This window comes from Muscardinus avellanarius (assembly GCF_963383645.1).
Source record: "Muscardinus avellanarius genome assembly, chromosome: 8".
NCBI classification, from domain to species: domain Eukaryota; kingdom Metazoa; phylum Chordata; class Mammalia; order Rodentia; family Gliridae; genus Muscardinus; species Muscardinus avellanarius.
In genome coordinates this window covers 25,018,434-25,044,844 of record NC_137794.1, presented here as the reverse complement: position 1 = coordinate 25,044,844, position 26,411 = coordinate 25,018,434, and the positions used below count along the sequence as shown (strand labels likewise).

Genomic DNA, 26,411 nt, shown 5'->3' with positions numbered 1-26,411 from the left:
TTTACTCAAATTATGCTGTGTTACTTTAATAGTGGTATTTATTCCTTGGGATGGGGGATAGCAAACACTGTCTGAGTATCATATGTACAGATATAGAAAATACGAAGGAGAAAATTTGGAAGTGAATATATATGCATACATTTAGATAAATACAATGAACTCAGTAGAACTCAGTTTATTATTTATCTCCACAGCTTTATATTCTGTTATACTGTTCTGTGTGTTCTTCTGGATCCCTTTTGTCTACTTCTACTATGAAGAAAAAGATGATGATGATACTAGTAAATGTACTGTAAGTTATCTCTATTTCAGACTTCCGTTATAGTTATAAGAGATTATTTACTTCTTCAAAGAATTGACTCCATTTGAGTTTATATTCTAGATGATCATTGTTTAGTAGAAATATAATGTTAGCCACATGTAAAAGCTGAAATTTTCTAGTGGCCACATTAAAGTAAGTATAAATAAATATTTGAAATGAATTTTAACTAAACATTGTTTGAATATAATGTTGCAAATATCATTTCAAATATAGTCAAGCATACTATTAATAAGAGATTATATGTTTTCTTACCTAGGTCTTTGAAATTCAGATAGTCTTTTATACTTACAGCAATTTGAACTAGCCACATTGCTCAGAAGTCATAATATGGCTTGTGACTGTGATTTTAGATAAAGCAATTCTAGGCTGGGGATCAGCAAACTTTTTTCTGTGCAAGGCCAGTAGTAAGCATTTTAGGTTTTGGGGGCTCTATGATCTGTTTCTCTACTATTTCTGTCTGCCCTTACGCTGTTGAAGTATCCAGAGACAATACTTAGCATTTTGTGAAGTACTAAAAGAGGAGGTAGTCCACATATGGCATACAGGGTATGGTTTGCTGGTGCTTGCTCTGGGTCATAGGGAAGGAGTATTTACAGGTAGTTCTTACTAATTCATGATAAACTGATGTGGAAATCTGACAGATACGACATACCTGTGTGCCCAGAACTGCAGATAAGTACCACCCAAGTGCTGGTATTAAAATATTGGCTAAAATATTAATAAATATAATTGTGGAATGCCTTAAAATATAGATATTGTATAACCAAGTTGGTCCTATATGTAGATTACATGAATGGCTTAGAAAATCTACTGCTATATAATGTTTAATAGATCAAGGAAAAAATTGTGTTTTGAAAGTTATTTGTCAAAACAACACTTTTTTTTTCAAGGAGGAAAAGTAGTACAAAGAAAAGTAGTAGAAATTTTTATGGAATTATAGAAATTTCTTTTATATCTTGTTTTACTTCAATATAAATATTTAATACAAATAAACTTAATGCAGATATATTCACTCAGTAAATACTTAAAGACAGATATATTCACTCAAAAACCAGCATCATGCTGAATCATGCTTTAAACTTTAAGGGCATTTACATTTAAATGTAAATTAATATTTTATTTATTTATTTATTTATTTTTCACTGGGCTGGGATTCACAGGCCCCTTCATGTGCTAGGTGCATGCTCTGATCCAGGCATGATGGTGCAAGCCTGTAATCCCCAGTACATAGGAGTCTGAGACAGGATCTTAGGTTCCTGGCCACTGCAACTTAGCAAGGTCCTCTGAAACTTAGTGAGAACCTGTTTCAAAATAAAAAAATAAAAATAAAATAAGACTGAGGCTGAAGCTTAGAGGCAGCGTGCAAACACACACACATTTTAAGTGAACCGGGAGTGAAAATGAGTGTGATGTCTTAAAGCAAAAAGTAAGATGATTGTTTGTAGAGTAAAAATTATTTGTATTTGAAGTAACTGTGGCTAATTACAAATTCAATAAAATGTCAAAGAGATGTATGTTGTCACCTCCCCCTCCCTTTAGTTGATCTTAGAATCCTTTTTATGTTTTTGTTTACTTTGTGTTTTTTTATTTTGGAAAGAAAAAAAAACTTATCTCCTTTGGGGATAACAACTTAATATGTGAAACATGAATTTCAATTTTAAAAGGTATTAAGAGACTTCATTAGTCTGAAGGACAATTTCTAATTTAATTTTTTCTTTGAAAGCATTAACTTTTCATGTTCAGAATGTCTAGCTTTTTGTTATTGCATATGTTTGCCCTCTGAATTACATTATGGTCACTGATGATTTAAATTCCTAAATTTCTGGTTTCAATTTTTTATATTTAATCATTTATGACCTATGCAACTTAGGACAAATTATTTAACCTTTCTGGGCCTCAGCTTTCTTATCTCTAAAGTAGGGATTAAAGTACCTATATTATCACTATTGTGAGAATTAAATGAATTAACCTATGTAAAGTTCTTGGACTAATGCTTGGCATGACATTTGTATATATGTATATATATATATTTACACATATAAGCATATGTACATATAAATATATGTTTAAAAATAAATGTAAACATTCATATGCTTATGTTTATCTGTATATGTATACTTATTTCTAATATATACTTATATTAATGTATGTATATACATATGTACACATGCATATGTATATCCACATGTATACATGTGTAAATACGCATATATTAAATGTTCATTATTTTTATAACCTATTTTTGTGTACTTTTTTTTTTATTGGTGGTACTGGGGTTGCTGGAATCCCTTCTACCTCCGGGCTACACTCCTAGACCTATTTTATATTTTTATTTGGAAACAAGGTCTCTTAAGCCAGCATGGCTGGCTTCGAACCTGTGCGATCCTCCTGTCTCCGCCTCCCAAGAGCGAGGATTACAAGCGTGCACCTTCTAACCTATTTTGATAAATTAGTTTAGAGGCATGTGGGTTCTGATTACTATTTATTTGGGAGAATATTTTGTTAAATATGATGATAATTTTACTAAAGATGCCCACTGGATAATTGGGCTTTTAGTGTATTGCTTTTCATAAAGGCATTGAAAAGCTTTTAAAATCTTGCATAATTTGCAGTGACACTTAACAAGCAAAACTTTACACTGTTGACATTCAGTATTGGAGGGCCCAGTGCGCCTGAGTCCAGGCCATTCCTTCTCCCAGGAACTGCACTTCCCTCCTGGCCCTTCAGGCTGCCTCATCCTCTCCTGCCTGGGGCACAGTAGGCTTGAGTTGGCAGAGCGGTTACATATCCTGTTTTGTGGAAAGCTATTTTTGTTAAAAGGTTTTTATAAGAAAAATAAATGAATAAATGTATATTTGATATGAAAGTTTTATAAAAATTTTTTATATAATGGCTTGCTAAATGATATATTTTTCTCCTTGGCCTCTAGCAAATTAAAACAGCATTCAAGTACACTTTGGGATTTGCTGTGATTTGTGCAATTCTTCTTTTAGTTGGGTAAGTCTTGACTTTTTTACTCTGACAGTGGCAATAAAATTATTTGAATGATAACAATAAAAAGGTTCATTCAGAAAAATGTAGGTAAGAAAAGCAAACTGGAAAAAGAGTAGATTACCATTTATATCACCAATGAATGGTCTAGCCACAAGTAACATTTTTGTCGATGTTGTTCTACCTATACATTTTCATGTACTTAAATAAATGCAGAGCACTTTCCCACATTGCATGTATTCTCCATGTTTTAGTTTTACCCAAATATGATTGTATTTTACCCACTTCTTGGTAACCTATGTTATGTCATTGTGGGCACCTCTTCACGATAGTATAGATCCATCAATTTTGTCTCTATTGCAGTCTCTTCTAAGGATACAGCAGTTTCTTCAGTTATCTCTGAAGTGATGACTGCATAGATACTTATGTTAATCACATTTTCTCGTTATTATAAAGAACGCTGATAAAAATTCTTGTCTATACAAATTTTTAGATTTGACCCGTTAGTCAAACCTTGTCAATGACTTCTCTTCCTTAGTTCTTCTTCCTTAAATTTTTATACTCATATAAAAAATTCTATACATTTGTTTATATATCTGAATTTGTCCTTTTTAATGCTAGACATTTATCTTTGTTAAAATAGGTCTTAGATTCCTTAATACTTTGTGTTAGAAAATAGTGTTAATAAATCTTAAAAAATTTTTGTTTATAATTTGGTATTATAAATTCCAATAAATCACTTTTAATAAATAAGTTCATTTATTAAATGTATTTGTGATGAAAATGGAATTTGTCAGTAACTTATTGTAGTTCCAGGAGTTATTTATAGTTATAATCTAGTCATGTTGCGGTTGTTTTTTCTATCTTGTTGTGTCATGAAAAAAAGTACTCATTGAAAGGGCTTTTTTTTTTTTTAAGTGGTATTTGCTATTTAGTTTGTTACTAAATATACTTCTTAAAATATTTTGGCTTTAAAAAAACCTGAATCTACTATGTTAATTTGCTTTGATAATGTGGAAGTCCATTGTGTATTAACCTAAATTATCTGGAACGGGGATCAGCAAACTTTATTAGGGGTATTTTAGGTTTGTAATCGAATTAATCTGTTTATCTCAACTGTCCTTTTGTAACTGAGAAGTAATTACAGACACTATATAAACAAACAGGTTCCAATAAAACTATTTATAAACACAGGCAGCCAGTAGTTTGGTAATTCTCAATTTCAAATTTGAGAAATTTGACTGAGAACAGTCAGTAAAACTATACATTTTTACAGCAACCTGAGTTAAAGAACAGTGAATTAAAGTGTTTTGGTTATCCAGGATCGTTCTCATTACCATAATATTTAATGAGGCATGCCATTAGGTTGAGTGACTGACTAAATTTCTTGATGTTCTCTTGAAGGTGGCATACCTTCGTATCTTGTTTTGTTTTGTTTTTTTTTTTTTTTTTTTTGGTGGTACTGGGGTTCCTGGAAGCCCTTCTACCTCCGGGCTACACTCCCAGACCTATTTTTACATTTTCATTTGGAAACAGGGTCTCCTAAGCGCGGCTGGCTTCGAACCTGCGCGATCCTCCTGTCTCTGCCTCCCAAGCGCGGGGATTACAAGCGTGCGCCACCACGCCCGGCCATACCTTCGTATCTTTGAAGAAATGTATTTGTTTTTTTTTTTTGTTTTGTTTTTTTTTTTTTTTTTTTTTTTTTTTTGGTGGTACTGGGGTTCCTGGAAGCCCTTCTACTTCCGGGCTACACTCCCAGACCTACTTTTTATACTTTTTTATTTGGAAACAGGGTCTCCTAAGCCAGCGCGCGCGGCTGGCTTCGAACCTGCGCGATCCTCCTGTCTCTGCCTCCCAAGCGCGGGGATTACAAGCATGCGCCACCACGCCCGGCATTGTTTTGTTTTTTTCTGTAGATAATTTTATGGCAAAGATGTTGTCTAGGTTTAACATTCATGTAGCTCACACATTTTTGGAGCATTTGTCTAATTGGATTCTGTGCTGGTTTTGGGGACCAAAATGGAGGGTTCTGATCTCTATTCTCAAGATTCATACTGGGGAAATATGCAAATAAATTATACTATTTAAGTGTGCTCTAATAAGAGACATATATCAGGTATTGATGTCAGAGGAGCAAGTTCTTATTCTGCCTTGCAGAATCAGAAGACCTAAGAAGTAATACTTTCAATTTAAAGGAATGTAAATTGTCCACCAACTTGATAAAGAAAAAAATGATGAATAGAATGAATAGTATATTAGCCTGCTTGGGCTGTCATTACAAAGTACATAGATTGAATAGACTGAACAACAGACATTTATTTTTTACATTTGTAAAGACTAAAGTCTGAGCAAAATGCTGGAAAATTTGGCTTCTGGTGAGAGCTTTCTTTCTGGCTTGTAGGTGTGTACATCTCACCATGGTCTTCTGCATGGAGAGAGAGAGAGCCCTCTGTTCTCTGGCATTTCTTCCTACTCTTATAAAGGCACCAATCTCATGGGATGAGGACCTTACCCTGCCCCTTATGACCTCATTAACCTTAATTATCTTTCTGAAGATCTTGAATTTAAGTACCATCATATTGGGGTTTATGGCTTCAACAAAACTTAGAGTCTATTCAAATAATTGCATAAATGATATGAATTCCAACCATCTAAAAAAAAAAGTATAGTGTGATGTTTCAAGTGTAAATGTGGACCAGTAACAAGATATGACATTTGTAGGTAGGTACGCTCTGAGTCTTACATGCAGTACTTAAAAATTTTGAATTTTCTTTCTTAGCAATCAAAAAACAGTGAAGATAAATGCATATCTGTATGTAAGAATGCAGGAAAGTTAGTGATTTGTTTTAAAAGTTACAGCACTGTGAAGGAAGCATTGAAAGGGGATTTGGGATTGGGTTGGAGAAGTGATGCATTCAGTGGTAGGTAAGGAGATCAGCTCGGTAGCCATTGTAATAACTCAGGTGAGATCTGAGGGTCAGGACTAAGATAATTACAGAGCAGAGAGGAAGAAACAGAGAAGCCATTTGAAAGAAAGATAAATATGACTTGACTTGGTAATTGAGTATAGGAGGTCAAAATCTTATTTTCAGTACTTGTGAATTCATCATTTCATTTTCATATCTTTGTCTCTTTCTTGAAAGGATAATATATATTAAGCAAATTCAGTGAGTCAGATTGGGTATGAAATTTTACTAAGCAACTCTTCCATTTTATTATTTTCAAGGGCATGAGGGAAAATTATAGTCTTACTAGGCTCCAATTCTTATTTTTATCTAGTACTGTCTGTTTGGAAACTAATGGAGTATGTATTCATTGTGTTTTTAAAAGGATTGAGATTAAGAAAATACTTATAGGTTTCTGCCACATAAATCCTATTATGCTCTAATTCTTGATTACCTTGGTATCACCACCATTTAGTAAGTGCCTGATAATCTTATTAACTGCTTCTTCCCTCCTCAAAACTTACATGTCTGCATTCATCCTCATTTGGTGATTGCCTTTTTATCTGTTAGGAGGTATTCCTTTTTCTTTTTTGGAGTTCTTTTACAACTCCGTCTTTGGAGTTGGTATTTGGCCTGTGAACAGTGGTCTGTTTCTTCCTGGTGGCTCAAAGGTTGAGGGTTTTCCACAGCAGTCCAGCTGTGTTATGCCTTCCTGAGTCTTTAGCTCACTGTAGCCTCCTTTAAAGAGAAAAGCCTGGCTCATGAGAGTCCTATAGAATTAAGCCTCGCATCTCTGTTCGTTGGTTAGTGCTTTTGCCTGTAATGGTTAAATGTTTCCAATTGCTCAAGATTTTAGACATACTTAATTTTAATTATTTTGAGTTGTGCTTATGGATGTTTCTATTTATGTTCAAATATTATGTCTGTTTCTTATAAGAAACTGTTTTGAGTTTGTGCTTTAGTTTCTACCTAAATAATAAGTGCTCAAATATTAACTTTCATGGATTTCTTCAGAGGAAGTATTTTTCTACCTGGGTGCAGTAGTACATACTTGGGAGGCTGAGACAGGATAAAGGTTCCAGGCCATATGTGGTAACTTGGCAAGACTGTGTTTGAAAATGAAAAAATAAAATAGGTCTGGGAGTGTAGCTCAGAGAACCCCCTGGGTTGAATTCTCAGTAACACACACAGACAAAAGTATTTTTCTGAAGTCATCCTGCAAATGGTTTTATTTTTATATTTTTATATTGTAAATTGTGCTGCTGTGAACATGGGTATGCATATGTTACTGTAGTTCTGATTTAAACTTCTTTGGAAAGATACCCAGTAGTGGTATAACCAGATTATGTGGTGAATTTCCATACTGATAGTCATAGCTGCTGAACTAGTTTGCACTCTCACCAACAATGTAGAAGAGTTTGAATTTCCCTACATCCTTGCCAACATTGTTTTTTGACTTTTTGATGATTGCCATTATGACTGAGGTAGATGGAATCTCAGTGTAGTTTGGATTTGCATCTCCCTGATTGCTAATGTAATGACTACTTTTTCATGTATATAATGACCATTTGTATGTAAAATGTTTTATTCTGCCTCATTGCTTTTATTTGTTTTATTTTATATTAAGGTGGCCAGTAATGAAATAATGAAATGTTTTACATTGTTGCTGTATTTCTTTAAATAGTTGTTTTTCTTTTTAAATGGTCAGAATTAAGTCTCTAAGATTAAAGTGTATTAAACTGAGTCAGCGTGAATAGTTATATATTTTAATACCTCTATATGTTCTTCCCATTCATCTTTTTAAAGAATTATTGGTAATACCAAAGAGAAAAGATTTTTATAATTAAAAATAAAATTTTAGAATAATTTGTTTCCATTGAAAACCTTGCAAAAACTGATACCTTAATACATTGTTGAATCCATCCAGTATTTTCTTTTTATAAAAGTGGATAGATAGCTGGGCATAGTGGCACTCATTTGGAATCCTAGTACTTGGGAAGCTGAGATAGGAGGATTGGGGCTCATGGCCTGCCTCAGCTACTTAATGAGACCCTCTGCAACTTATTGTGACCCTGTTTCAAAGTAAAGAATAAGCCAGGCTTAGTGGCGCACTCTTGTAATCCCAGCATTCAGGAGGCTGAGACCAGAGGATTGCGATTCCTGGACAGCTTCAGCTTCTAAACAAGGCCCTTCACAACTCAGTGAGACCCTGTTTCAAAAATACAAAGAAGCCAGGCATGGTGGCATGTGCTTGTAATCCCAGCCTTTGGGAGGCTGAGACAGGAGGGTCATGGTACGGTTCAAGGACAGCCTCAGTGAGGCCTTCTGCAATTCAGTGAGACCCTGTTTCAAAATAAAGAATTAAAAAAAAAAAATAGGGCTGGGGGTGTAGCTTGAGGGTAGAATGCCCCTGGGTTCTATCCTCAGTACTGCAAAACAAAACAAAACAAACAAAAATACTAGGGCTGGGGGGTGTTGCTCAGAGGTAGAATGCCCCTGGGTTCCATCCCTGGTACTGCAAAAAAAAAAAAAAAAAAAAATAGAATAAAAAGTTGGGTTGGAGGTGTATATTGGCTGTAGAATGCCTTTGGGTTCATGCCTAGTACCACACTCACACACACAAAAGTATCCATTTTTAGATTTACTGCTTTGCTTATAATTAAAATTAGATTGGGAAAGAGGTAGTATTCGAGTTACTTTATGCCTTCCTATTTGATTTTTCACATGCATGATCTAAGAGATATCTAGCTCGTTAATTTTATCACTTGATTATCTTTTTGTTTATAATATATAGGTAATAAAGCAACCTTTTTTATTTTTCATTTTTCTCTCAATGTAAGTTCTAGGAGAAATTTCTAAGAACATCATTCTCTGATATTTTGATAGACCCCTTCAGTTATGGATGAAAAAGTAAACAGAATTTTCATTATTTTTCTTAGGCAGACTCTTGAAAGATATAAAAATAGTAATAATGTATTTTTCTCATTTTTAGTGCCTTTGTCCCATTGAATGTTCCAAGTAACAAAAATTCCACAGAGTGGGAAAAGGTGAAGTTCCTGTTTGAAGAACTTGGCAGTAGTCGTAAGTATTCTCTCTTTTTTTTTTTTTTTTTCCATTACTGGGGATTGAACCCAGAGGCATTTTACCTCTGAACTATATCCCCAGCCCTATTTTTTTTTTTTTAATTCTTTATCTTGAAACCGGATTTCACTAAGTTGTGAAGGGCCTCCAAGTTCTTTGAGGCTAGCCAAGAACCTGCAATCCTCCTGTCTCAGCCTCCCAAGTACTAGGATTACAAATGTGTGCCACCATGCATGTGAGTATTCTTTAAAATCTCCATAGTAATTCATATTTTCTGACTTTAGGAAAGTAAACAATTTTTACCAGTTAAGAATTTAACTCCACATTGCTTTTCTTAATACATTCCGCTATGTAAATTAAGAGCTTTGTGTTGTTAAAGCCATTAGTTTCTTGACTTCTGCATTAAATTACCATGAAAAAGAAAATTTTTAGCAGTAAGAGTCTTATAATTTCTGTATGATCTTTAACTCAGGATAGTATAGAATAATATACTAAAGAAATGCACTGGTGTGCCTGCATGCGGGGTGTGTGTGTGTGTGTGTGTGTGTGTGTGTGTGTGAGAGAGAGAGAGAGAGAGAGAGAGAGAGAGAGAGAGAGAAAGAGAGAGAGAGAGACATACATACATACATACATACATACATACATACATACATACATACTGAGTTTTTGAACCCAGGGACTTTTTACCCCTGAGCTACACCCCCGGCTAGCCACATTTTGAAACAGGATCTTGCTAATTTGCTGAGGCCGGTCTTAAATCTGCTATCCTCTTGTCTCTCAAGTACTGGAATTACAGACAAGCACTACCATGCCTAGCTGACTTTTATTTTAAAATTTTACTTGGTAGTAGATAGGTATATTATTATCTGAGATGAAGTAATCTTTTGCACAGGATATAAAAGGGATTGCATGAATTAAATAATGTTTTATTATAAAACTGTCTCACGAAAACCTTTTGACTTTGTTTTTCCAGAAGTTCTTAATTCATGTAACCTAGGTTTTTAAAGGAAAATAAATAGGTAAGTTGAGGGTTTAGGTTAAGAGAATTGCTTACTCACTGGAAAATATCTTTGCCACTAAAAAATGTTAGAAGTTAAAAATGTGTACACTATTACTCAAAATTTTAAGTCCATTGGGAATAGCTTCATTTTCAGAGGAACCTAGAATAATTATTTTTATAAACATTATATTGAGCTCGGCATGGTGATGCACACCTGTAATCTCAGTAATTGGGAAGCTGAGGCAGGAGGATGGCAAAGTTCAAGACAGCTTTATCAACCTAATGAAACATTGTTTCAAAACAAAGGGCTTGGGGGTATAGTTCAGAGGTAGAATGCTCCTGGGTCCATCCCCAGTGCCTCTTCTCCCCCATTCACACACACTAAAAATTTTTATATCTTTTATGAGTATTTATGCTAATAGGTACTGTATATTCTTTGGCCCACATTTCTTGCTTTTTACCCAGATAGAATATTAAATAATGATTAAATTGTATCTTGGAATCTTCTGTATAGCTTTCTAATTTTCTTGTGTTTTACTTAGGACTTTATCTAGTAAAATGTGGTCCATTAATATCTTGCTGATACCAGCAAGAATAAGAATAGCAGATGGTACCTACTATTAATGAATTGTCAGGATTTATGCACCTTGATCTTAACTGCTGAGAAATAGCTTCTTTTCTTGCAGTTAACTTCAAGGTTTTTTTGCGTTTTTTTTTTTTTTTTTTTTTTCGGGTCTGGGGATGGAACCCAGGGGCATTTGACCTCCAAGCCACATCCCCTGCCCTATTTTTTTTTTTTTTTTTTTTTTTTTTTTTACTTAGAATTTATTTAGAAACAGGGCCTCACTAAGTAGCTGAGGCTGTTAGTGAACCGCGATCCTCTGGTTTCAGCCTCCCGAATGCTGGATTACAAGCATGCGCCACCATGCCCGGCTTTCTTCAAGTTTTTGAGTACTCTTCTCCCTAAACATTATTTCATAAATTGTACTACTCCTTGAATATTGGTATAACTTGACCCATTGTTATAAAGGAAGCATTATTATCATTGTTATAATCTCATTCTTTTAATAGTCTCAATTTTATTTTGTCTCATATCTTTTATTTTTTTCAGTACTGGGGATGGAACCCAGGGGCATTCCACCCTCAAACTACACCTCAGCATTATTTTTTATTATTTATTTTGAAACAGGGTCTCACTGAGTTGCAAAGGGCCTCACTAAGTAGTAGCTGAGGCTGTCCACGAACTGCGATCCTCCTGTCTCAGCCTCTCAAATGCTGGGATTGGTATGTGCCACCACGCCCAGTTTGTCTTATATCTTAAATATCATATTTTAAAGTAATTTCACCTTAAATATGCTATCTTCCTAGATCCAAAATAGTCACCCAGTTATTTTTAGTAATTAATTTCATTTTCCCCATACCACCTCTCTGACTTTTTTAGGCACCAAGAATATTTGATTTTTTTAAAATGTATTATTTAACGGCAATAAAATACTATATCTTATGCATACATGGATGTAATCAGTTTAACTGATTGCAGTTAAGATATAGAACACATCATCACCCAGACATTTCCTCAGTGTGCCTATTTAAGTTACTATCATCCCCCGTCAAAAGTACCACTGTTAAGCCTTTTGATATATTAGCACAATACTTCATCAACTCCAAAACAGTTTTTATTCTATCTCTATTATATAAGCATAATATATACTCATCAGTAAATATTTTATAAATAATAGTAACTTTAAGTTGCTATCAGCCAGATGCCAGACTTGTATTAGTGGTGTCAATATCTTCTCTTGATACTTGTGTTATAAGAAAATAATAACATCAAAATGTCTTTGACTTAATAAGATGTAATTTTTAAAACTTAAGGCTTAAAAATTTCCTTGTGTAAATTGTGAATTTGTTAATAATATGTTTTGTTTATATGTTATATGAAACAGATATATCATTATAGTTAATATTCATGAAAATATAAATGTTATTACATTAGTTTAATTAAAACAGTGTATTTGGCCTCTCAGGAGCTGCATTTAAAATAAATCAGTACAAGCCCAATAGAAAAATTATTACTCCCATTAAGTAGTAGTCAAATTTTCATAGTATTCTTTATGTAATTTGATATATGTTCCTCTCCAAGCTCCTCAGTTATGACCTCCCTTTAAGTAAAGTTCTAAGTTCAACATATTAATATATTTTCTTTTTGGTTTTAAATTTAAATCTATTTTCTGTTTGTGTTTGCTTTTATTTTTCTGACAGTTGGCAAGCGATTATGCTCAAGTTAAAAAGTGAAGTAAACTCTAGAATCTTTAAGCCAGACACACACCTGTAACCTGTAACATACACTTGTAATCCCAACTACTCAGGAGGCTAAGGCAGAAGAATGTCAAGTTTGAGGCCAGGCTGGGCAACTTAATAAGATCCTGTCTCAAAAATAAAAAGGATCCTGATATAGCTCAGTGATAGAGTGCCCCTCGGTTCAATTCCCAATTCATGGAGGGAAAATATTTTAGCTTTAGGCTATATATTAAAAACATATTTGATAATTAAGTAAAAATCAAAACAACAAGACCTGTAAGAAGATTCAAGAAAGAAGGGAAAACTCATCAAGGTCAATAGCTTTCCTGTGTGTTGCTGTCACTCCGGGTATGCCATTGAGAAAGGTTGGGCAATCTTTATTACCTTTTGAGCATCTTTTATTTTGCGGATCAGTATTTAGGCCCAATAATTAAACAGTACTTTCCTCTTAATTCTAAGAGATGAAGGAACAAAAAGTTTAGTCTGAAAGATCCTTTGTAAATCAGTTTGTGAAGCGCTTTTTAAAACCTCTTTTCACACTTTGAGTTAGCACTCTAGCATGTGGTACTTGTTTTACTCCTGAATACATGAATACTTGTTTTATTTTTGAATAAGGAATCTAATTCCTTACATTTATATTGATTTGCTGCCTATAAACATTTGAATCATATGTACGTACATTTTAACACAGTTCTCCTTCTTCACAGATGGCTTAGCTGCACTGTCGTTTTCTATTAGCTCTCTGACCTTGATTGGGATGCTGGCAGCTATAACTTATACAGTAAGTGTAATGGTGATAATTGAGTTAAAATTAAAGAAGCACTCCATATGCCAACTTTTTACCTTAGTAATCTATTCAACTTGTTATTCTTCTTTATTCTTTCTTCAATTTTTTTTCACTTAAGAGGATGATAAACTTTTAACTGTTTAGACATAATCATTTTATGCGCATTTATGAAATTTAATATTCAGAAGCAATTTTATAACTTAAACCTGGAAAGTAGATACAATAATGTAATTATTATACAGTTATAGAATAATAATTTTAGTGATGCATAAGCAGCTAGAACTCTGAACTATAGATTAAGGCCTGTTACTGATTCCATAAATTTATCTTAACTTGGGGACATGGGGCTTTTCAAATGAGGTATTTTATATGGCTTGATATTTTTTAGTATGTAGGGTCTAATATTATAATCTATAACACTTTTTTTATTTTTCTGTTTTTCCTGGAAGCAGCAAAGTGTGAATTATAAGTAACTGACAGACTTATTTGCAGATTGTTCCTTGAGTCTTTTGCTCAAATTATAGAGGGAAAAGAAATTAATAATTTGTTTTTTCTTACCTCCCCCCAAGAGTTGGAAAATCAGTATTAAAATTATCTGGAGCCTTTTCAGATTAATGAATCTTATGTTTAGAGCATTCTTGCTTTTTGCAAAGAAGGAAAATACTGTTGATAAGCAAAACATTTTGGGATATTTTCCCAATATGTCTTCCTTTAGACATAAAAGAAAAAGATATTATACTAAAATATCTCTTAGTATAATAGCAGAACCTAGTTTTGTTGCATGATCATTCGTGTGTCATAATGTATAATAAAAGAAGCCTAGAAGACATACATTTTATTATATTTCAGGTGCTTATATGGATACTCAGTTTTATTATCAATTGCCGCTTTTCTGTTTTTATGTATTAATACATAAGAAATTTGCCATCTGATATCAGTGGGCGATTATTCTCCCATCTCATAGTATATATAGCACATTAGTTGTATTTTAAGAAGCAACCACAAATTAAAAACACATTAGGAGTTAGAGCTGGAATTCTAGTTACTATTCTGCAACTGACTTATTATGCTGATAGGGAGTTTTTCTTTAAACTTTCCTAGGTCAGTGTCTTCCCCATTAAATAGGAATAGGAAATAATAATAGTATCTACTGCATGGGAGTGTTACAAAATTTCTCATCAGATCCCTCATTTCTCTGTCTTTATTTTTCTATCTTTATAGGCCAATAATGACTCAAAAACTTTAATAAAAACTAATTGAAAGCTTATGCAAAATTTAATAAAAGTTAATTAAAATTCAGCTATTTACAGATAGAAGTGTTTTTGTAAATAAGTAGATAATAGTATATTTATTTAAAGTTGGGATACAAAATTTTCTTATTATTATTAAAAAGGTTGAAAATAGGGCTGTTTATCTGGCACAGCATGAAAAGGGTTGTGGTACATATCCATGAGGTGTGGGAGTTTAACTTGAACTAATGTACCCAAAGTAGGAGAGGAATACTTAGAGCTCCCTGAACAGAAGAAATTAATTCAGTGTAAAATCATGTCTTTTAAGCTGGGCATGGTGGTGCACACTTGTAATCCCAGTACTTGGGAGGGTGAGACTGGAGGATTGCATAAGTTGGAAACCAGCCTTAGCTACTTACTGAGGCTCTCAGCAACTTAGACCCTGTTTCCAAACAAAATGTAAAATGGGTCTGGGAGTTTAACTCAGAGGTAGAAAGCCTCTGGGTTCCATCTCCAGTAACACACACACACACACACACACACACACACACACACACACACACACATCTGTTACAAAGTTTGTAACTAGTGTTTTGTATTGAGATGTTCTGTACTTTGTCAGTCAAATGTGGATTTCTAAGATATGTATTATTAACTTGGAAACTAGTTGATTATTTAAATTTTACTTAGATTCTGACCACTGTATCATTTCCTAAGGAATAGCCAAAAGATTGAACACTCAGATTTAGAAGAAAAATATCAAACAGTATATTAGGTTGCTTATTGTTTTAAACCTAAACTGAAAAGGAATCTGGTACTTTTCAAATTTAAGAAAGTGAAACTTCTAAGCACAAATATCTATGTTGATATTTTAATTTTTTTGGTGCCACCAAGTGGGGAAAGGTTGAAAAATGATGTTTTCATGCAAAATATATTTTATGGGCCAGTGAAGCACTTATAAAGGCAGAAATAGCTAATCATTTTATTACATACCATGTCAGTAGTAAAGCTTCAAATGTGTCCTCCAAGTTGTTTATGAATTATAAATAAATATTATCCTAATTTATGTACATTTAATATAAAACAAATTAGTATATATTAAAGAAAATTGATAATTTAAAGATTCAAATATAGAAATAAACCATTTAATGTTTTGTGTTTGTGCTCATCAAAAGTTTTTCTTAAGTTGTGTGGCTATAACAAATATACCTTAGGCTGGATAGCTTAAACAACAAACATTTATTTCTGACAGTCTGGAAGCTGGGAAGTATAACATCAAAGTGCCAGTAAATTGGTTGTCTGGCGGGGTCCACTTCCTGATTGGCTGTTTACTCATGGTTTTTCATTGGTAGAGAACAGAGAGAGAGAGAGGAAGTAAACACTCTTCTGTTTGTCCTGGGATCTACCTTCATGATTTAATTACCCCCCAAAGGCTTCACTTTCAAATACCATACTGGGGATTAGCTCCAGCATGAATTTGAGGAGGAGGGCACAGACTTTTAGTCCACAGCCCTGGATGCAGTGGCACAGTGGTTCTCAATAGTATCTAGAATCAGAAATCCCGTTTAAAAGTCAGTTTTGTCCTTTCTATGTGATACCATATTTCTTTGAGTCTGTGCCACCATATTTCTTTGAGTCTGTGCCACCAGTTAGTTGTAAGATGCATCATTATTTTATATATTTTAAGGAAAAAACACTGCCAATGTTTTCTAATCAATGATAACTTTTATTCTACAATTAGTGAGAGAAATTTTTTGGACTTATATAGATTCTTTATGAGCATCATATCAATTATTTGCATATGTTACAAGGAAAAGATGAATAAAATAAATGGGAAAGGTATTCCTAAAACTTTACATTTTGAATGTGAGAATTCTGAATCACTGTGTGTGTGTGTGTGTGTGTGTGTGTTACTGGGGGTGGAACCCAGGGGCTTTTCTACCTCTAGGTAGACCTATTTTATACTTTATTTGGAAACAGGGCCTCACTGAATTGCTGAAAGCCACACTACGTAGCCGAGGCTGGCTTCGAACCTGCGCCATCTTCCTGTCTCAGCCTCCCAAGTGTTGGGATTACAACAAGCGTGTGCCACCACGCCGGCTCTGAATCACTTTTTGAACTGGTTTTTAATGTTCAGTTTTTCTGTACAATAGTGTCTTTTGTACTATCGAAAGTGCTGTACTTTTGTCTCTGGGATTTACTTTGAAGCTGCTAAGATACCAAATCTGTAAATTTGTTTGGTCTATTCTACTTAGCTAATGACTCTAACTTCATGTTGAAATGTATCCAAATTTTACTGATGTTAAATGTAAAGATAATATATATATATTATATGTATATATATTATATATATTATATATATATATAATATATATATATATATATATATACACATTTCAACATGAAGTTATAGGTGTGTATGTATATGTGTCCTTGAATCAATATATGCTAAAAGGAAAGTCTTGAGTACTGGTTAATTATTTCACTAGTTGTAACAGCATGTATGTTTTTGAATAATAGATTTTTTTTTTAAGTTGGAAGATACTTATTCTGTCTACAAATAGTGCTGGGTGTTGATCTTTTGTAGCAATCCACGGCTTAGGAGTTAGTTGAAAAACATCATTCTTTAGATGAAATTTTGAGAGATACACAAAAGATGCTCTTCTAATCTGAAAAATTTAATACAACATAAATACTTGTAGGTTGTATATATTATTTACAAACATTTTTGTTGATTTACTTTTTGAAGTCAAAACAAAATTAAGCATTTTTGATTAATCTTTTAAACTGCAATCTCTTTTTAGCCTGGTTGATTTCCCATAAATTCACTAGAGGGCAGTAGTAAGCAGTAAAATTTTGGTTTTGTACATTTTTTTAAAAGAAGTCTGAGGTTAAATTTAAAAGGCTGTTATATAATGACCTTAATGTTTCTTAAATGTTTATTTCAAGCATATTAAAAAATCTAAATATTGTAGTTAAATTTCTGATAATGATTGTAACTTAAACATGCACTCTAAAAACAAGTTAAATACTTGGTGACCAAATAATAATTTCTTTTATTTGCTGTTTTAAAACAATTTAAAAAATACAGAAAAAGGTCTTGTGTTCTGGTCTTATTTTACCCACAAGTTGCTACCATGAATATATTTCTATTTTCTAAAATTTATTAAGTTACTCAGGAATTCTGTTTTGCTTTTTTTTTTTTTTTTACTACTTGGTTAAAATACTTTAATTTTTTTTTTGTATGGGAAGAGATTCATTTTCTTTTTTTTTTTATTTTATTGGTGCACTATAGCCTCACATCATAATTAACCTCAGCCTTCTTCCTCTTCTGTCCCTCGTTTCTGGCTTTTCTTAGATTTTCCCTCCATTACCTGGAGTCCTGCTGGAATCCCTAATATTCCCTAACTTGAGCATATTAGAGAAAACATATGTCCTTTCTCTTTCTGTGTTTGGCTAATCTCACTTAATGTAATATTCTCCAGGTCTTCTAACAAATGTATTACTTTCATGCAGGGAAATGAAATGAATTAAGAGCTCTCTCTTCTTAATAGATTTTTTTTTTTTTTTTTTTGGTAATGAGGTTCCTGGAAACCCTTCTCTGGGCTACACTATATTTTTATTTGGAAACAGGGTCTCCTAAGCCAGTGAGGCTGGCTTCGAACCTGCATAAACCTCCTGTCTCTGCCTCCCAAGCACGGGGATTACAAGCGTGTACCACCACGCCCAGCTTCTTAACAGATTTTAATATTGCCTTTTTAGAATAATTATTTTATTAATAAATGTTTATTTTTTAAAGGTAGAATAAAAATAATTGGGACCTAGTCCTAACATACCAAATAGTTTATTGTAGTTGTTGAGTAATTAACTGGCTCAGAAATTTGATTAGTTTGGGAGATCTAATGAAAAAAGAAAACCAGTAATGGTAAATATAAGTTGTTATATATTATAAGCAAGGGACATTTAAAATCAGGGAATGTTTCTGACATGTGGTATAATTAAACTGAGACCTGAATGGCATTGAAATTTGCTAAGACGTAGGGTGAGAAGGTAGTCAAATGATGATGGCACTGCATATATTCAAGTTTAGATGCTGGACAAAACATGGGGTAGTATAAAATTGGAGTGTTTTAAGAATTGTGAACAATTTTGATATATGAGATAAGGTTAATAAGTTGGTAGTACATTAATTGGAGTCTATTCACAAGACTAAATTCTACCTCTCGTTGAAAACTGGCAACTTTTCAATCTTACCTGGATTCTGATATGTTATCAGAATTATATATACTTAATACATATATATATATATATACACATATATACATATATACATACATATAGTTATATGTATTTGCATCTTTTTTTTTTTTTCTGAGCCCACAACCAAACTTCTCTACCCAGTCTCTCCTAAAATTTGGGCTAATGAGTTAGATGAACAAATAGATGAACAAATTGTCCTTGAGAGGCTGAAATTAGCACACTATCAGCTTCAGATCCAGCCAACCTAGCATGGAGCGAACCCTAAAAATCGGCATTTATCCGTCTGCCCACATTCACAGTCCTGAACTCAACCTCACTAGCCCTACCTAATTTCAGGAGAAACTGGATAAAAAAGTTTGGTTGTGGGTTCAGAAGAAAAAAGAAAAAAAAAATAGATAAAATTTTACATCTGCTTCAGAGCCTATTGTTGGAATAGGAGGTGAAAGTTAGCAACTTTCTTCTAAGAATTTACATCAATAAAGATTCTGAATATTGACCACATGGCAATTGTCATTGACTATTATGTTCATGGTTATAATACAAATTAACATTTTAAGACTGGAATATGGAATTAAATTGTATATATAATCTGTTTATCTTGGGGAGGGCTACTGGGGGTTGACCAGGGGCCTTCTTCTATTTTGACAAAGTGTTTCACTTGGTTGCTGAGGCTGGCTTTCAACTTGCCATCCTTCTATCTCAACCTCCCAAGTCCTGGAATTATAGGCATGCTCTATTGTATCCAGCTTAAAATGTTTGTTTATTTTTTTATTTTTTATTTTTTTTGCATGGTACTGGGGTTCCTGGAAACCCTTCTACCTGCGGGCTACACTCCCAGACCTATTTTATATTTTTATTTGGATACAGAGTCTCTTAAGCCAGTGAGGCTGGTGTCAAACCTGTGTGAATCACCTGTCTCCTCCTCCCAAGTGCAGGGATTATAAGCATGCACCACCACACCCGGCAAAAATGTTTATTCTTAATGATGACTAATAGTTAAAAATTATTTTTTGGGAAAATATTTAAAATACCTCTTAAAAATTAGCTATAAAGCTGGGTGTGGGGGCACATGCTTGTAATCCCCATGCTTGGGAGGTGGAGACAGGAGGATCACGCAGGTTTGAAGCCATCCGCACTGGCTTAAGAGACCCTATTTCCAAATAAAAAAGTATAAAAAAGGTCTGGGAGTGTAGCCCGCAGGTAGAAGGGTTTCCAGGACCCCCAGTACCACCAAAAAAAAATTAGCTATAAATATGTACATATAAATAAGCTGCACATATAGATAATTGATCTGCTAATCAAGTTCCATATATATTAAAATATTTTTTCCAAAGATTAACTATATGTACTTGAAAAAATTGTTTTTATTTTTATAAAAGATAAGTTTATAATCTTTTGTTGATTTATATAATCTTAACTTGATTGGCCTGCCAAGAGCGGTTGTAACATTACTTTGATAAAGTATTATATTTATGTTAAATGTGCAACTTGTCTCTTGAGAAATAGTGTCATAAACATAGCTATGTAAATGAAGTATAAAATAAGTAAGACAATTATGAAGTAGTGTAATCATGATACGCTCCTGTGTACCACGTGTTTCATTCACTGTGGTTTTTTTTTTACAACTGCTCACTCTCAAATTACTACTCAACAGAGCAGTTTTTACTCGAAATTTGTGAGTTTGTTTAAAATATCTTTATTAAAACACACTTGAATTTTCTTTTTTTCAGGCCTATGGCATGTCGGCATTACCTTTAAACCTAATAAAAGGAACTAGAAGTGCTGCTTATGAACGTTTAGAAAACACTGAAGACATTGAAGAAGTGGAGCAGCATATTCAGACAATTAAATCAAAAGTGAGTTGGTGCTTTGTTGTAAATAGGAAGCATAAAATTTCTTTATCTTCAAACTTTTTGATGTGATTTTTGTCATTGGCATACCCATTATTGTTTACATTGCTTGAATTTTTTGCAACAAATCCTTTAAGAACTATGTTTCTATTTTCAAAATTTATCATCTGTGTAATGTAGGACATTGGTAGTTTTATAATTTCTGTGTTCTAATAACTGAAAAATAAAACTTCTGCTTTTTTACAATCAAGGCCTTGCTAGTTTTCAATTACTCTGATTCTATGTGTAGCATATTTGTGATTGTGTGTGTGGTACTAGGGATTGAATCAAGGGTCATTCTACCTCTGAACAGTATACCTAACCATTTTTAGTTTTGATTTTGAAATAGGATCTCACTAGGTTGCCAAGGGGCTGTTCTCAAAACCTTTATCCTGTCTCTAGCTCCTAAATACTGGGATTTATAGGCATGTGGCACCACATGAGTTCCTGGTTAGCATATTTTACTATATCACTTACGTTTAAGCTTTATATATTTAGTCGAACAAGGCAAAGATTATATGTAACCACTTGCCAATCACTTGCTAATTAATGTACTTCTAAAAATGCAGTGAAAGTTTTTTTTTTTGTTTTATCCCCTTCAAATAATACAGAAATCTTAGAGAGTATAGGAAACTGGTCATGGCGGCAAACACCTATAGTTCCAGTGAGATCCTGTTTCAAAGCAAAGTAAAAAAGGGGTGAGGGTGGCCGGGCGTAGTGGTGCATTCTTGTAATCCCAGCATTCTGGAGGCTGAGACTGGCGGATCGCGGTTCATGGACAACCTCAACTACTTACTGAGGCCCTCTGCAACTTAGTAAGACCCTGTTTCAAAATAAAGAATGAAAAATAGGGCAGGAGGTGTAGCTTGGTGGTCGAATGCCTTTGGGTTCCATCCCCAGACCCACCAAAAAAAAAAAAAAAAGGGTCTGAGGGTATAGCTCAGAAGTAGAATGTCCTTGGGTTCATTTGCCAGTACCACAAAAAAAGAAAGAAAAAGAGTATAGAAAAAATGACAAGCTTTCTAAATTATTCTAAGCCAGTGTGATCCTATTAAAGAAATCAGACAATAATAGTAGACAAAAAGAAAACCATACATATATACTATTTCATATGAAGATAGAGACAGATATATAAAGTACTAGCAATTCAAAACCTATGCTGTAACAAAAGATTATTTCATAATGATTCAGGATCGGTTTATCTCAGAAAAACAAAGATGATACATTATGTTAAAGTATTTCGATATATTGAAATTAAATGAGAAATATAACATTTTAACAGATGCCAAAAAATACTTGGTAAATGTGGATTTTTAGATATATTTTTAAAAAGTGCAAAAGAAATCTTACCCAATTCAGAGGAAAAAATACTGAACAAAGGAAGTCTCTAATGAGCACTATGCTTTCATAGTGAAAGGAACATTTCCATCAAGGTCAGATAAAGGACAATGACTTAAGTATCATTTCCGTTCCTTAGCATATTCTTAGAGATCTTAGAAAAGAAGGAAAGTAGGTAAAACATTGGCAGGATGGGAGAAAAAGAGGAACACAATCTTTGCTGTGTATAGATTTACTAAGACAAAAAAACCAACTGACTAATATAACTAATAAGAGTTCTTCAAGATGCCTATATACAAACCTATATCAACTGTTAACCAATTGGAGGATGAAAGAGAATTATTTCATTCAGAATAGCACAACCTACAAAATAATAAGGAATCTGAACATCTTCCCAGTGGAAATTTGAAAATATACTGAAGTGTATAATAGGAAATTAAAATAAATGAAGAACTTTCTCGTTGAGAAGATCTTACAGATGATAGTTTTTTTTTTAAGTTTGGGTATAAATTCAATACAATACACAAAATATAAAGCAATGAAATTAGCATTAAACTTCATGCCATATGAAATTGGATTTTGAATTCAAATCAATTGCAAAATTTATGAAACACCATAGTAATTGAAATTGTATCTTAGTATGGAGAAGAATTCTAAATAAGGCCCAAAACCCAGCTTGATAATTAATATTGTTGAATTTTAATTTTCTGTGTATATATTGGTAATTAAACCCATCTACTACTGGGCTACATACATCCCAACCCTATTTATTTTTTTATTTTGAAACAGGGTCTTGCTAAGTTACCAAGCTGATTTGAAACTACAGTCCTCCTGTCTCAGCCTCCCAAGTGCTGGTACTACAGATACACACTAAACACACTTGGCTAAGTTTAAAATTTTTAAGTGGTAATATTTATGTACCAGAAAAGAATATTTGCTGGATACAAGTGGTGCATGTCTGTAATCCCAAAACTTTGGAGGCCGAGACTGGAGTATCACAGATTGAAAGCCAATGTGTGGTAACTTCGACCCTGTTTCACATATGTGTATGTGTTTGTAACCATATAGATGGTGTAGAAGGATACTGATGTGCTTAACAGGCTTAACAGTGATAACCATAGGAAAGGGAGTGGTAATATGATGACTGGGGACAGTGTGAAGGGAAAATATCTTTTACTTTTTCTTAACAAGGGGTGTGTGTGTGTGTTACTGGGAATTGAATCCAGGGGCATTCTGCCTCTTTTCTTTCTTTCTTTTTTTTTTTTTTTTTTTTTGGTAGTACTGGGGTTCCTGGAAACCCTTCTACCTCCAGGCTACACTCCAGACTGACTTTATGGTTTTTTATTTGTTTGTTTTTGGTTTTGTTTTTTAATTTGGAAACAGGGTCTCTTAAGCCAGTGCGGCTGGCTTTGAACCTGCGTGATCCTCCTGTCTCTGCCTCCCAAGTGCGGGGATTACAAGCGTTACCACCACCATGCCCGGCCTTATTTTATTTTTTATTTTAAAACAGAGTCTGACTAAGTCTCAAAAGGCCTCTCTAGGTTGCTGTGGCTGGCTCTGAACTATGATCCTCTTATCTCAGCTTTCCACGTACCAGGATTACAGGCTTGTGCCACCACGCCCAGTTATTTACATACTTTATAACTACATTTTCCCCCCCAAAAGAGATAGATGCTTTCCTACAGAATTTTTATCTTCACATATGTTTCTTTGACCAAAATTTATTTTTATAGTAGTTTAGTTAATTGGCAGTGCAGAATGGACTTCCATCCCTCACTTACTGATATACTCATCAAATAAGCAGACAACTTGGGTTTAAGTTGACCCCTTTGTTTGTGGGGAGTACTGGGGATTGAAGCCAAGAGTTTTCTACTACTGAGCTATACCCCCATCCCTTTATAGTTTTTATTTTGCCTCCCAAGCACTGGGATTATGGACATGCACCAACTGCACCCTTAAATGCCATTGACTCTTAAATCAGTTTACTAGGTTTGGTTGTTGTTTCTGAAACCGTTAGAGCCAACAGTGAAACAAAACTACCTCATTGTTGGTATCATTGTGATATCATAATGGAAAGTTTGAGAAAAATTATTATGAGTAAGATATACAGTGTTGAGCCCTTCTCAAATTACATACATAAAGTGTTGTTGCCTGGATCTGTCTTCTAGAAGGGACTGTTTAGTTTATTCCTCTGACCTTCAGAAAATATCCTTCATATTCTGAGATACAGTTTGATAGTACTCAATGTACTTGATTTATAAGGACTTAAAGGAATGAAGATAATAAAATATAGTCTAGTGGATATAAAATGTAGTGTCTGCACCTGTAGCTTCATCAGCTCTTGGTAGAAAGTGAAAATTGGCAGAAGTGCATATTCTAGACTTTCTCAGGACCTAAAAGTATTATGTGGGGTGAGAGCCTAGAAATCTGATTCTTAGGCCTGCTAAAGTTTGAGAAGCAATAAAATAAGGTATGGAAGAAGATGTTTGGCTTCAGAAGAGCCTGGTAATGCAAATATGTAAAGAGATTTTTATTGAAAATCTTTTTATTAAAGAGTTTTGGGGTATTATCATCATTATATGATTTCAAATTGAAGCTGCACTTAGGATGTGCTGGAGAGCATTGTGTTATATCTGCTAAGAAACTAAGCCTTACTAGGAATATGATTGGAAACAGTTCAAATAATGCTTTGTTCTCATAGGAAGTTATCAGTACCAATCTCAGTCATCTGTATGGGGAGGGACAGCGTGTGGGTGGGGTCTGGAGGGAAGCACACCAAGTGCTGGGTGCATGTATGTTTCTGTCATTCTGAACCTCATTATAATGATAATTATAATGCACCAATAAAAATATATTAAAAAAGAAGACATTCTCCTCTATACTATTGTACATTCTAAAAATGTAGTCTCATGTAAATATTTTTCTTCTTCCAATAAAAGCAATTATCTTTTTATAGCTTATTATTGTGTCCCATTAAAGACACTTAGAGGCAGGGAAAGTATACCAAGTATACATGTGTGAAAGTATGACACTGAGACTTCATGGAAAAAGATACTGCTCATGGTTACAGAAAGCATCACATAAAAATAGATGGAAATGATCTGTCAGGCAGGTTGGCCAAAGAAAGCAGGACTCATTTGCAAATGTACTCAGACTCAGAGACTAAGGAAGTGCCAACTGTTAGCAGTTGTTATAAAAAACGCTTCCTGTGCCCATATTGCATCACGCTGCCAGTATCTGAATTGGGCTGAGGGGCATTTGTTCAAGGAACACAAGCACTTATCTAAAGGGAAGGAAGGGGCAGTGCCAAATAAATTAAAATAAAAGAGAAGCAATTTGGAAGGTGGGAAGAATAAAGTTCATAGCATTTAACATTACTTACAAACAAGCTGCTTTTACGGGGTGGGTTTGCAAATAATGATCTCCACATAATTTTACCATATATTTGGAAAGGAACAAGAGGAAGGTCAGTATTAAATGCATATGTATCTTCGTTTTGGTGCTGACCTTGTTTTAGATACATCAGTTATTTTTCAGTTTGTAATTTGCCTAAGGTGTGCTCAAGCTAAAAATATTGTGAAGTCTGATTTGTTAACTCGAGTGGATACTTTATTAAGGCCTTAATGGAAAAACAAAAACAAAAACCCCAAACAACCTTTAATTTTGATCTCTTCTTTGCAGAGCAAAGATGGTCGACCTTTGCCAGCAAGGGATAAACGTGCGTTAAAGCAATTTGAGGAAAGGTTACGAACACTTAGGAAAAGAGAGAGGCACTTAGAATTCATTGAAAACAGCTGGTGGACAAAATTTTGTGGTGCTCTGCGTCCCCTGAAGGTAAGTGGAGTTTTAAAAGTTACGCTCACTCTTCTCTCACATTATATGGTGCCTCTCAGAGAGACTGCATTCTACTTTTGAGGCTTTACAAAATAATACTTAAAGAGCATGGTTTTTGGAGTTTAAATAATCTGGCTTTGAAAGAAAGGTTTCTTGTTTGATAGTCCAGACAAGGTACGTACCACTTAGAGCTTTATTTACTCACCTGAATTAAAATGGAATTGTTAAATTTAAATAACAGTAAAAATAAGTACTGTAATATGCTGTTAAATATTTTGCAAATTTCTATTATTCTATAAATACAAGACCTGGGACCCATATGAGTACTCAGGAACCCTAACTAAAAGTAATAGAATTTACCTTATTGTTAGAAGATTTTCTGAAAGTATGTAAAAAGGTATGATTGAAATAGAAAACTTTTTTTTTTTTTTTAA

The 26,411-nt window shown here is 33.8% G+C and overlaps 1 protein-coding gene across 1 annotated transcript in view; it reads left to right on the top strand.

Annotated features, from left to right (window-relative positions):
* LMBRD1 (LMBR1 domain containing 1) overlaps positions 1-26,411 on the top strand; it is a gene marked incomplete at both ends in the record, with an annotated part of 110,633 nt that overhangs the window by 45,416 nt on the left and 38,806 nt on the right. The window contains 6 exons of the mRNA XM_080699980.1: positions 195-292; positions 3,252-3,319; positions 9,251-9,339; positions 13,348-13,421; positions 20,647-20,772; positions 25,825-25,977. Of these exons, the coding sequence (XP_080556106.1) occupies positions 195-292; positions 3,252-3,319; positions 9,251-9,339; positions 13,348-13,421; positions 20,647-20,772; positions 25,825-25,977 (608 nt within the window). The remainder of the gene's footprint in view (positions 1-194; positions 293-3,251; positions 3,320-9,250; positions 9,340-13,347; positions 13,422-20,646; positions 20,773-25,824; positions 25,978-26,411) is intronic.